Consider the following 12,960-nt stretch of genomic DNA (forward strand, 5'->3'; position numbering starts at 1 on the left):
CGATGACTTTTCCAATTTTGGAGAGTCCTAGACCACCGATTACAGATGTTTTGACCAATATTCTTTCAAGAGGTGCAACATTTTCTAATCATTTTTTTAAAACTTAGATTTTATTAAAGTTTATATTTGAGAAATATAAAAAAAATAACAACTAACTTTTTGATGGATAAATATTAAACACAAACCTTATTTTATTTAGACACTTTTATAGCTAATAATCTACAAGCCCCACGGCATGTATGGAGGACAGGTTGAAAGTGGTTAAAAAGTGGGACATATCGGCTGCATAACTGCCAATATCGATGTTGTCCCAAAAATACAAATAATGACCAATAACTTCGGTCAGTGATGAAATAAACAAAAATGGCACCCAGTTGGATCTCAGACTTCATGTGGTCAGTCTATGACGTCAGTAATCTATGACGTATCTATGACATGTGACTCCATATGTGGGCAAGGTTTCAGCCAGATCCGACCACCATTGACATCCATTCTAAAATTAAAGTTAAGCAGCACTTTCGAGTTTCTTTCTCATGTATTTTTTCTCATCGAAATAATATTTTCTCACGCCTCTCCTTATCCACTTAAAGGGATGGTTCACCCAAAAAGTGACTTATTTTCTATCAATTACTCACCCCATGAAGCCTTGAATTCATGGACATTTTTAGTTTAAAGCCAATAATTTGATGACCAGTGGAAAGATGCTAATGACTCAAAGTTTACACTTTGAGTGTCCTACCGGAGCCGCCGCCGATCATCAAATTATCGGTTTAGGAATACGACAAAAAAAAAAAAATCTCAATGAATTCAAGTCTCCATGGGGTGTGTAATCGATAGAGGTGAACTATCCCTTTAAACCCTATATACTTCATGTACTACAGTCAATGAATTCAGAGGCCCTCCGGGTTCACAATTATGACCTGGATAACAAAGTCCTTCTGGATCTTGGTGTCCTGCAGGCGGCTTTTATCCGTCAGCAGCTTCCCGAAGAAGTACCAGCGTTGGTGGGACACGTCGATGCCCTCTTGTGCCTGGAGCTGTGTCTTCAGCTCGCCTATGGTGTCCGTCATGCTAGCGCTCAGAAGCACGTCCTTCACCGTCGACAGACGCACCTTAAGTTGAAACTCCTTCTTGGGTGCTACGGGGCGTTTGGAGCTGTTGCTTTGGTCCTTATTACTTGGCTCTGGGATGAGGTTGGCGGGTGGAGCCAGGCAGTAGTCGGGAATCTGGTAGCGGTTGCCCAGCTCGTCGTAACACTCTGCCAGAGTCCCGTGTGGCAGTGTGATACAGGCTCCGTCCACTATCGCCTGGGCCAGTTCCAGGTCGTTCCCCTCCAGAGCAGAGGCTGCAGCCTTCAAAGCGTCCCAGATCTCCTTGCGGCCCTCGAAGGCCGGAGCCGTGTCCCAGAACTCGTCCCGTTTGCCCCTGAGCTGAGCCGCTGACATCCGCTCGTCACTATTCCACTTAGGAATGATAGTGACGACCCGCTCGTTAGGACGCTTTTTCTTCAGAGACTCGTTGCGAAATACAAATTTTCTGAGGCCTCTCCCTCTGTTGTTTCCAGAAGAGCTGTGGGATGGTGATGTGTATGCACGTCCTATTCTGGCCAGACATCCTCCCATGGTGAGAGCTGGATGTTCTGAAAATGTCTCACTGGCTGTTTGTTCCCCTGGTCTCAGTGCGATATTAAAAAACATGAGCTACTACTAGAACCTTCTAAACAGCCTTTTGCTTTCTTCACACCGGTGTGAAGGACTGGCTAAGCGGGTGTGTCAGTTTATGAAGAATCTGTCTTATACCCTCACACTGTGTGTAGACATCAAACATGATGTCTGTCTTGCCCAAATATGGACTTCCACAAGGCTCCAGACTGGCCTTCACATTTTGTTCTAGATTGGGTAACCATGGCAACCTGATAACCTCTAGTAACTAGAGGTTATCATGTTGCCAGGATCTCCATATATGGGCATACAAGGGACATGGACTGACAGATACAGAGATCTCCATGTAGGGGCATATCAGTCGGATCAGTGGTGTGAGGGCCGCGTAGCCGCCCGAACTCTAGATGTGAGGGCCGCATAGCTAGTTTAGCGTCAGGTTCCAACAAATGAGTATATATGGCACAAAATATATGGGCAAATTGGACGGTTGGGAGATTCTGGACAATCGCCTATACGACCGACTTCATGCCAGGCACCGCATTCTGTAGGGTCCTCTGTGATACGCACGAGTAATCATGTTACACATGAATAAAGTCTTGTTGATGCAAATAAAAGAGAATGGTAAAAAAAAGTATGCTCTCCCGTCTCCCCCAGTGTGCCCTAGCTCTGGTCCAGAGCGTGAGCGAGTTCTCACTGTAACACTCTGTTAGGAGCGATGCTATTCCCAAGCTGGGGTTCTGAGACTTTTCCCACCATGGAGAATAGTCTTTCAACAACACAAAACAGCCTTTGTTTCGATGAGTAGCAAATACTTTTCTTTATTTTGACTACAGTTGGAGACCTTGCACGGTAGTGGAATTCTTAGTCCATGGGAGGAGCACCGCTCCTCCTAACAGAGTGTTAGAGAGAAGTCTCTAACGCTCTGGATCAGAGCTGAGTGTGCCCATACCATGCCACCCATCAACTGGCTTGTTGCACCTGTGTCCCTTATCTCATTGGCTGCCAATTACTGCGGCACACATGTAGAATGACTCCTTCAGTGGAGGAGGCTGTTAGATCTGTTTTAGTTTTCTTCCATTTAGTTCCTTTTGCCATTTTTGTGTAAGGTTGTTAAAGTAGTCAGGCTTGCCTTTTCACCCATGCATCAACGTTTCATAGACATAAGATAGCAGTGTGTATACTGTAACACCACCATCATCCATTATCTGATTGCTATCTGACGTACTGTTCATCTTGTTCCAAATGACTTTACGTCCACAATGACATTATATTATTGATACATCCACATGTGACGACATGTTTTTGAACAAGTCACGGTGACTTTACTGATTGCTTTATGAAAGAGTAAGATATGAAAGATATGTTTGTTCAAGTCATAGACACGTGTACCCACCAAGTGACTGCACCGGACTGTGACGTCTGACCCACCTGATGATGCTATGGAGTGGGAGTTTCTCCCAGATAACAATTATTTGTATACATTTGCCTGTATTTTCTGTGTAACTTCAGAATATTCTCATGGGATGAACTCATTATATTTTTTTACGACTGTGTTTTCTCCTCTCATTTGGCTCTGGCTAACTTCATATTTTCTACTGAAAGTTGGGTTTAACCCACTATATTTTAAAGCTATCAGAGAGCGCCCGTAATTGTAGAGTCCGATGCAAGCCGATGCCTGTTGGGAACGCATGCCCCTCCAGTTATGCAATAATTGGGCAAACAGTCTTCTCTGCTAGCCTCTCCCACTACTGGAACAGACGTCTTCCCACCAAATTAAGAGAGAGCACCAATTAAGTCAGTGGTGCTCTCAGACTTTTTAATTTCAAGGACTCCCATAACCCCGGGAGTGTACAAATGGAAACAAATATTTGCTTCCATTTGTACACTCTTAGAGCTCTCAGAGCTTGTATAGAGCTGCTGTTTTCCCCAGAATACGGTGCTGGGGTGGATACGATGTGTAGCTAACTGAAGTGAGCTGGTCTTTGCTGGGAGAATAGAAGCATAACTAATTTAAAAGGAAAAATATTTTTCAAAACCAAAAAAATACAATACTGTAATACTGAGTTACAGTAAGATATTTATATATAATGTTGAACAAATTTTCCACTATATTGCGGTTTAATGCAAATGAAACCAATTACGGCCAGCCCTTTTCATATCAATGCATTACTGTATTGATATCTTGATATTTTCAAAAACTATTCAAAGACTGTCAATAATTGTGAAAGTAGCCGATCCAAAAGCTCGTCCAAAAAAGACGTCACATAATGACGCATGTGAGCTTGTAGATCTACTATTTTCACTATAGGGCATAGCAGTGGCGGCCATTTTGTGGTTCCACAGATCGAAAGCCCATTAATTTTCCCCATGGAGATTTCCGAAAATATTTATATAAATTATTTTAAGCCTGGAACCAAGCCATCCAGGCTCCTGGTGACTCATGACCATAAAACAGTTGATTCTGTGAAGAAGGAAAAAAAAGAATATTTAATTATATGATATAGTATATTTAATAAATCCCTTGTTTTGCGGTTTTCAAATACTAAACTGCTGCCATGTAAAAGGTTTATTACCTGAGGAGAAGATTTATGTAAAAATAATTCAAAATTATTAAAAAATATTTAAAACATTTTAGATATTTAGTTTGAATATTTCTAAAATAGCAGATTTACAAGCTCGCAGCGCGGCATTGTCTATATCTAATATCATATAGACATTATGGTGATGCATTGTCTAAGCATATAGGCAACATGCTCTGTTTTAGTTGAGCACTGTGGTGCTGTATGTTACCTGTTGTATTAACTATAGCGCTGTGTATTGTATTGTGTATGTTCACAAATTTGCTATTAGTCATTTATATACTTGCATAAATGCATAGTATTCTATACTAATTTCCTTTTAATTCTGACTGATGACACACACACACACACACACACACACACACACACACACACACACACACACACACACACACACACACACACACACACACACACACACACACACACACACTGTATTAACAGCTACTTAGTACTTATACAGACTAGAGGTCCCTTACATTAGGACAAGTATCCTGGTAGCAGTAAGAAGATCAAAACACTAGATGGCAGTGTTGTACAGTATCAATTCTGTGTTAGCAGAACCTGATGACGATGATGTCACAGAGTGTGTGCTGTGAGACAAGGTGTGCCTGGGGATTTATTTTGTGACAATCACATTATTATTGCAATATAGACAACTATACAATGTTTGAAATCCACTATATCAGGGCTTTGTGTGCATTTAGTTCTCAATACAGAGGCTAATTTTATACCCCACCTGCCTGAATATATATATATATTTAAACCACTTTAAACCTGGCATAACCTCTGTCACCCTGGCATCCCTGTTTTGGGCATGTCATTATAGGTCACAATCCAGCTCACAATGCATCTCACCGACACTAACGACATGCCCAACGTAGGCTATTGTCTATGGGTGCATATACTGTAGTTTCTTGGACTGTAGTTTCTGGACTGTCTCAAGTGTTTTGTGCCAGCTGTCCAATTAATGTGATTAATTGGTGCAATGTGTTTTGTGTTTGCTGGGGGTTTTCCAAACCACCAAGTTCACCCAGCCTTCCAGATGTGCCATCATGATGGAACTGGAAATGAGACATTCTATACACAATGAGTAGCCTACTTTTACTTTTGGTACTTTAAGTATATTTTGATGCCGATCCTTTTGTACTTTTACTCTAGTAGTACATTTTGAATACGGGACTTCTACTTGTAACGGAGTATTTCTACATTGCAGTATATTGATACTTTATTTAAGTAAAACGTGAGTAGGCTTCTTCCATCTTCTACTTCTTCCATCACTCACTGCCATATGGTTATATTTTTGCACTCACAGAGTTAAAGGTGCATTCTGTAGATTTGTCCTACCGTGGGATTTGAACACCAAGGTCCCCCGTATTGTGTGGGAGACCACATTTCTCCCACTCTTGAACTCTTCCCTGAATCTCTGCAGGGGAGATATTGCACTTATGAACTTGTCCTACCCAACATCAGGGTGTAAATTTCCTCAAAGTTTAAAATAACATTTTATTTATTTAAATACGTTTCAGATTGAAGCTTTATATAATCACTCAGAATGTTTGTGTCCATCCCCTGTCCCTCCTTTCTGGTTGAAGATAAGGGACTTTCCGGTGACTTCCAGGGGTCCTTGGCGGGTTTTCTGGGTTTCCCTGGATAAATATAAAAATACATATACATAAATAATAAACAAATACGTTTAACCACTTTATTATATAATAATATTATATAATAATTATATAATAATATTATATAATAATATATTGTATTTGGCTTTTCTTAAAATATATATATATATATCTTGTAATAATTGTAATAATGACATGACATTTTTAACAACACAAACCTTGTTTTATGGGAAGATTTTGACATGACAATGTTTGAGGGAAACCACTGACTGAGTTCCAGAACATCACTTTCTTTGTGTTTGGTAAACACCCCCCCCCCCCACCCCCGCGGGGCTCCCCCAGCCCCCCCGGGACGCCCCCCACCCGTTCCTTTGCAGCGTGCCTGTGCGCGTGCAAGGGAGAGGGACAGAGAGACAGAGAGAGGGAGAGAGAGAGAGAGAGAGAGAGAGAGAGAGCAGTAGCAGCTGTCATTTGGTTATAGGGGAGGCGGGTACGTGCCCGCGCGGCGCATACACACACTCACACACTTCATATAGAAAGTACTACCCACCGTTTGAAGATTATGCAGCAGCAGCTACTGCCTGGCCATCTTGTATCAGACAGGAAAAAAAGATACAGACAGGTTCTTTTTTTTTAAATTAAATGATACGAACCGGAACCACGTATATAGAGAGGCTCTAATCTGAAAGGCCAGACATAGGAGCCTATATAAGATCTGCCGCGGTGGGTATTTATTGAAATAAATACAACCAAAAAAAGCCCCATCGGAGCTGTGGATTACCTACTACGAGGGCTGGAGGAGACCGTTTTGGAACCATGAGTTGGGGGACAGAGCTATGGGTGAGTGTTATAGAGCACTGTTATTATAATTATAAACCGCTTTTTATCTGCACCACTGACTGACTGACTGGCGCGTTTTACAACGTAACGGTCGCAATGGCTCAAAACCACCACAATGTGTGCATTGCTGCTGGGGTCCGTTGATCAGCTTCTGTACCAGCCCAGGGGGGTATATCTATATGTGTACACTGTTTAACCCCCCGTGAGTGTACAAATGTAACCCTATAGGGGTCCATTTGGTTACATTGTTACACTCTTCGAATTAGAAAGGGTTCTTCAAATGAATGCTGAGATTGATACTGTGTAGCTGCTGCCGCCGCTGCTGCTGCTGCATGGGGTCTATATATCAGCTTCTGTACCAGCCCAGGGGGCTATAATGTGTTCACTGTTTAACCCCCGAGACTGTAAACATTTAACATGCATGTTTACACTCTCTCGGAGTAGAAAGGGATATACAATGTATCCGATCCATGAATGCTGAGATTGATACAGTGTAGCTGCTGCTGCTGCCATCGCGGTCGCATTGACTCGCTATGTGGTTCAATCTCACGCGTGATGAGATTATATTATAGCCATGTTCTCTGGACTGGAGGAGGCGTAATTAACTGCTTATTATTACACATCGTTCTGAAAAGAATGTCGTTATTGGTGGTATTATAGGCTAGTAGTCAAAATGGTAGCCAAGATCATATGAGCCATGCATGGATGTATATACTTGGCTGATCATCATGCCTATTGCACACACCCCCTCAGATAGGAGAGGATGTAACGTTATAGCTTCATCATGACGTTAGTATTGTGGCACAGATGTGGGCTTCTCTTGGAAGTGTGTGTGTGTGTGTGTGTGTGTGTGTGTGTGTGTGTGTGTGTGTGTGTGTGTGTGTGTGTGTGTGTGTGTGTGTGTGTGTGTGTGTGTGTGTGTGTGTGTGTGTGTGTGTGTGTGTGTGTGTGTGTGTGTGTGTGTGTGTGTGTGTCTTCAGTTCAGATAGTGACGTTATGATGACAGGGTCGATAGGCAGCCTGGAGTCAGTTGAGTTCTCATCTTATCTTATGATATAACATTTCCAGTGGTGGAAAAGGTACTCCAATATTTGACTTAAGTGAAAGTATCAATACTGCAATGTAGAAACACTCTGTTACAAGTAAAAGTCCGGTAATAAAAAATGTACTTGAGTAAAAGTACTTAAGTATTGGTATCAAAATATACTTAAAGTACAAAAGTAAAAGTACTCATTATGCAGAATGTCCCATTAGTAGAAGTAAAAGTAATGACATTTGAAATACTCCAGTAAAGTAAAAAAATACCCCAAAACAGTACTTTAGTAAAAATATGTACTTACTTTACACCACTGATGATATAACATTTCTATATTTCTTGTGTCATTGATGATTTGGTAGGCTATTTGTGATGTCAATTCACACAGGTGGTAGTAAACATTGACACCTGACCTGTAGTAGCCTACCTATTGTACTTTTTTGCAACTTTGATTATCTTTTTGTTATAATGCCTCCCTTCATTTCTAAATAGAAAACGGTGCATATCTCCACCCCGTGCAGTTCCCAGCCTGTCGGCTTGGCAGACATAATTAAATATTTTATGCAATGTTATTGGACCACTTGTATAAGTTCGCCTCTTGGTAAAGAGGTGTTTAGCCCGATTCATATACATCGTCATCGCAAATGGTTGACTTGACTACAAGTTATAAATTAATCATTACAATGAAATTAGTACTTTACTTACGGGAAGACACTAATCCTGAACTCGCATGAATGATGCAATAACTGTTGATACAACATAAGAAATGCAATCACCCTCAGAACATGGGGTGATATACCCATCAAATCATTTCAACTAGCCAATCTGTTCATTTCACTATATGCCAACGACTTTCACTCAAAACTAAATTCAGAATTTGATTATTCATTCTTTCATTTAAACACTTTTTAGAAGAGGATTCAGTAGAGGTTTTAACTTGGATGTCAATATTTATCCTTGAGGAGATTTCTGCACTCTTTCTGTCTCCCAACTACAACCTTTTATGTGGCTCTCTACTAGTATACCATTACATCTCCAAAGTAAAGTAATCATGTTCTCATTCAGACAGCTGTCTGCTGCATCATACTAACAAACATGTGTCCACCGTGGAGCTTCACCCACCAAAAACAGGAAGACGAGAATGCTAAATTGTAGCCCTTACATGCACCTTACAATAATACATTCCAATGCTGTGATGTCACATTTCATTCATCCTCTCTCACTCAAGTTGTACCAGTACAGTACATTTTCTCAAGTATGTACTTAAGTACAATGTTGAGGTACATTTACTTTACTTTAGTATTACATTTTTTTGGTACTTTAAACTTATTCTCAACAACATCTCAGATTAAGATATCCTCCTCTACATTTATTTGAAATGTACTAGTTACTTTGCAGATTTCTAGATTTTTTAATTTACATTGGTTGTTTTAGAAAAAGTCGGACACATTTTGAAATGTTTTTGTACGTTTACCTTGGTACTGTAGGTATATTTCGATGCCAATGCTTTTATGCTGTAAGTAAAAAATTGAATACAGGACTCATACTTGTAACAGAATACTATCTAACCACTGCCAGATAGCAGCCTTTATCAGAACAACTCTAAGTGCATGCAGTTTATTATGCCAGACCTGGTGGATCTAACAACATGTACCAATCAATCAGCTCCACCTCTTAACCTCTCTTAAGCCATATACCATTATGACTCGCGACTAATATTGGAAAAAGCCGCACACACTCAAAACGCGTCGCTACTGTATGCGCTAAGCTTGTATGTAGGCCTGCTATTTTTGCTAGGCTTGGGCATTATACATTTTTTGAAAATGTTTGCCTATAATGTCAGGCCAAAAATATGGACACCAGGTTGAAAGTGGTTAAGTGTGCGTGTGCGTGTGCGTGTGCGTGTGCGTGTGCGCGTGCGTGTGTGTGTGTATGTTTCTTCTTGGAGGTGTCAATTCGCAAATAAGACCTGAAATATGACATTTTCTTATTCATTTAATAAAAAAAGCTAAATAATACAGGCAGGCTGGTTGGTGCTGATAATTCTTAATAGCTGGAGTTGAAAACAAAATACTTACAACTAGCCTACATTTATAGGCTAGTTTACCTAATCTTTAGAACATCTTGTTTTAGGAGGTCATCTGGAACACCTTTCCATATGCAGTTTTTATTCCCCTACCTTTTCTTCAGCTTTATCAGTCAAAGAAAGAGTTGGGTCTGGAGATAGTTATCCACACCAGCGTTCCTATTCTGGGGTGAACATTTAGCAGAAATAGCCAATCTACAAGCTTATACAGCGTAATACATCATAACGCAATGCATTATAAGTTTGCAGATCAGCTGTTTTCGGCAAAGAAATTTGGTGTAGAGGGGGGAAAAGGAGGGGAAGAAGTACTGTACAGGCTGTATAGACTCCTGGGGGACTCTGGTCAATGAAGTATATAGGCTTTAAGTGGTTAAAGCTATAACTATTTATTTATCCTAACAGTTGACCAGGCAGATACAGAAGTTGGTGTTTTCTTTCTTATCAATCATGTCATCCTATGTATTTTTCCTACCACACTGACCACGATGCACAACTATTCAGGCTATGGTACAACCCTTAGGTCTACCTGAGAGTGTTTTATAGGCCTTGAGTGCTTTGTACAAACGTTAGGCCTACCTGAGAATGGTTTATAGGCCTTTGAGTGCTTGGCCTCTGACGAGCTTGTGCAGCCTTTTGAAACAGACGGAGCTCTTGCAGAAAATAACGTATTGCAACCAGATGCTCTCCTTCTCCCCAGATTGGCCCAATGGAATCCAGACACTTGTTGCTTTAATCTTAGTTCTGGACACCAAGCTGTAATCGAGCTGTATTCCATCCATACAGTCAAGTCCTCAGTTTAATTCTGAGAAGTTCAACCACAATGAACCCTACGTCCCTATTCTGGGCATATCATAATAAGCAAACATTATTGAAAATTGGCGAACATTCACCAAAGAGTTTGACGCGTTGTGATTGTGAGCTTTTTTAGCTACCTGATGTACATGAAGTATATAGGGTTTAAGTGGTTAAGAATGGACCCCGATGGATCCCATTGGGGTCCATTTGTTGCATACTGCAGTTAAAGTAACACTGAGAACCTTTCTGTGCAGGTGGTCACAGTTTGAGAATGTAAACATCTTGTTTACTCAATGGGAAAAACAGAAAAGTAATTATCAAAGTGGCGGTTGTAGCTCTCTCATATTATTTTTTTTTCAGAGCAAGAACAGGGTAGCCTATTGTGGCCACAAGGCCATAACACTAAGGCTTAATTTATTGCCTACGGTGTTGCACGCCAAAAATAGCCAATTTACAAGGATGCACAATGCGTCGCGACACGTTGCGAGCTTTTAGATTGGCTATTTTTTACCACACTACAAGGTCACTCAAAAGGGTATAAATCAGGCGTAATGCTTATGGCTCACAAGGAACAGCAGTGCAGAGGTTAAATTATGAAGTCATCGTTTTTGCTGAGAAGAGGAAAGTATGTGATATTCTTGGAAATGAGGTCTCAACCTTTGATGAACTTCATTGCTGGAAGTCATCCTGTGACATTGTTCTCTGTTTTCCATTTTATTTATAGTCTAATAATTCATAGTGCCTTCTTATTTACATAACATCTCTTTTTTTCCACAAAACATTTAACAAATAGTAGCCTCTGAATACAGACATCTGAACTTACGCCCTTTCTATGGACTGGACCAGAGAAATTGAGACTTGCGTCGATGAGGGGTCAGAAACACTACTGGTCATGTGGTTTGTGTATCGTATGTGCTACATCGTCACCCATCATTATGAGGATGCAACATTTGTAACTATAAAGTAGTGTTTGTAACTATACACAGACCTGTTTGGAACTATATAGTAGTGTTTGTATCTACACACTAGTGTTTGTAACTATACACAGACCTGTTTGGAACCATATAGTAGTGTTTGTAACTATACACTAGTGTTTGGAACTATACATTAGTGTTTGGAACTATATACTAGTGTTTGGAACTGTACAGTATAGTGTTTGGTACTACACAGTAATGTTAGGAACTATACTGTAATGTTTGGAACTATACAGTTAGTGTTTACTGTTTACTATTCGTTGCCCTGATGGCAAGTGTTACTTGCACGTTCTTGTAATTATCTCTGAGCTCACCAAAACAAAATCAAAACGAAATCTAATCAACTGTAAGCTGGTTTTGGCAATAACATGATCTATAAATAAATATGAATATTCTTCATTCACATGATCTGTCATTGCTGTAAAACAATTGGCCTGATGGAGTGAACAGAGATGATGCAACTCTTTCATTGGCTGTGGACTGAACTAATGCAAGTCACTGTAGAAGGAAGTCAGTTGTACTAAAACATGTGATTGTTTCTCAGTGGAACATACAAGTATAATACAAAACTGGATCTGAAAAGACTCATAGCAGCTAATCTGTAGAGGCCAAGTGTAACTTCAAACAAAAGACTCGCCCCTTACAAAATTAGCTTTTGCTTAAATGTCACCTATTCTACCCTATACAATGTTTGACAAAGATCTTTGGGAATTAACAACTTGAACCCTAAAATAGTTCTTGACCGGAGTCCCCCAGGGGTCTGTACTTGGTGGGAACAATATACACCTTATACCTAAATAGGGAAATGGGACATTAACCGTGTCCCCTGGTGTTATGTTTCACGCACAATCACTGCTTTTACACACACACACACACACACGCACGCACGCACGCACGCACGCACGCACGCACGCACGCACGCACGCACGCACGCACGCACGCGCGCACACCAACTTAAATGTTTCACTTCTGTCAAGTGATTTATGCGGGTACTGTACTGTACGTACAGAACGTTCTTTGTCACTCTCGCTCTGAGACATAGCCGGTCTAGACGACACAGTAACATTTCATCCACATTGATGAGCCAAAATGGACAAGGTTGAGATTCTAGTCAAAGAGCAGCTGCTGAAGGTGAGTTTGTGCACCACTGATGTCATCGGCATTAGCCTCGTCAAGGCGACTGGGCCATGGGGTCTTTATTTGATCTGTGACAGTGACACTATAGGCCTGAAACTAGTATTTGTCTGACGGTGACGGTGACAACAGGAGAGAGGAATGCTACAGTTGATCTTCTGTTACTGTTTGTCCTCTAATGTACAGTGCATGTACAGTAAGTGATGAGCAAAGGGCGATTTGATTGGAAA

General features: G+C 40.7%; 2 protein-coding genes across 3 annotated transcripts in view; one reads left to right on the forward strand and one right to left on the reverse strand.

Moving 5' to 3' along the window:
* Nucleotides 1–890: 890 nt before the first annotated feature.
* On the reverse strand, nucleotides 891–1,622 carry LOC311037245 (ubiquitin domain-containing protein 1-like; the record flags this gene model as incomplete). The annotated part of the gene is made up of 1 exon (XM_084046369.1): nucleotides 891–1,622. One exon carries the CDS (start codon nucleotides 1,620–1,622, stop codon nucleotides 891–893), a length of 732 nt encoding a protein of 243 aa, XP_083902495.1.
* Nucleotides 1,623–6,397: 4,775 nt separating this feature from the next.
* Nucleotides 6,398–12,960, forward strand: part of fnbp1b (formin binding protein 1b) — a 104,675-nt gene continuing 98,112 nt past the window's right edge. Inside the window, exon 1 of one of the 2 annotated variants that reach the window (XM_084047795.1) lies at nucleotides 6,398–6,705. In XM_084047795.1, coding sequence (XP_083903921.1) covers nucleotides 6,682–6,705 — 24 coding nt within the window. In that variant the 5' untranslated portion in view covers nucleotides 6,398–6,681. Of the gene's footprint in view, nucleotides 6,706–12,654; nucleotides 12,728–12,960 lie in introns of those variants that run through there. The other variant, XM_084047792.1, reaches the window with a different exon arrangement.

Source organism: Gymnoscopelus microlampas, assembly GCF_963454915.1.
Source record: "Gymnoscopelus microlampas genome assembly, chromosome: 21".
Taxonomy (NCBI): domain Eukaryota; kingdom Metazoa; phylum Chordata; class Actinopteri; order Myctophiformes; family Myctophidae; genus Gymnoscopelus; species Gymnoscopelus microlampas.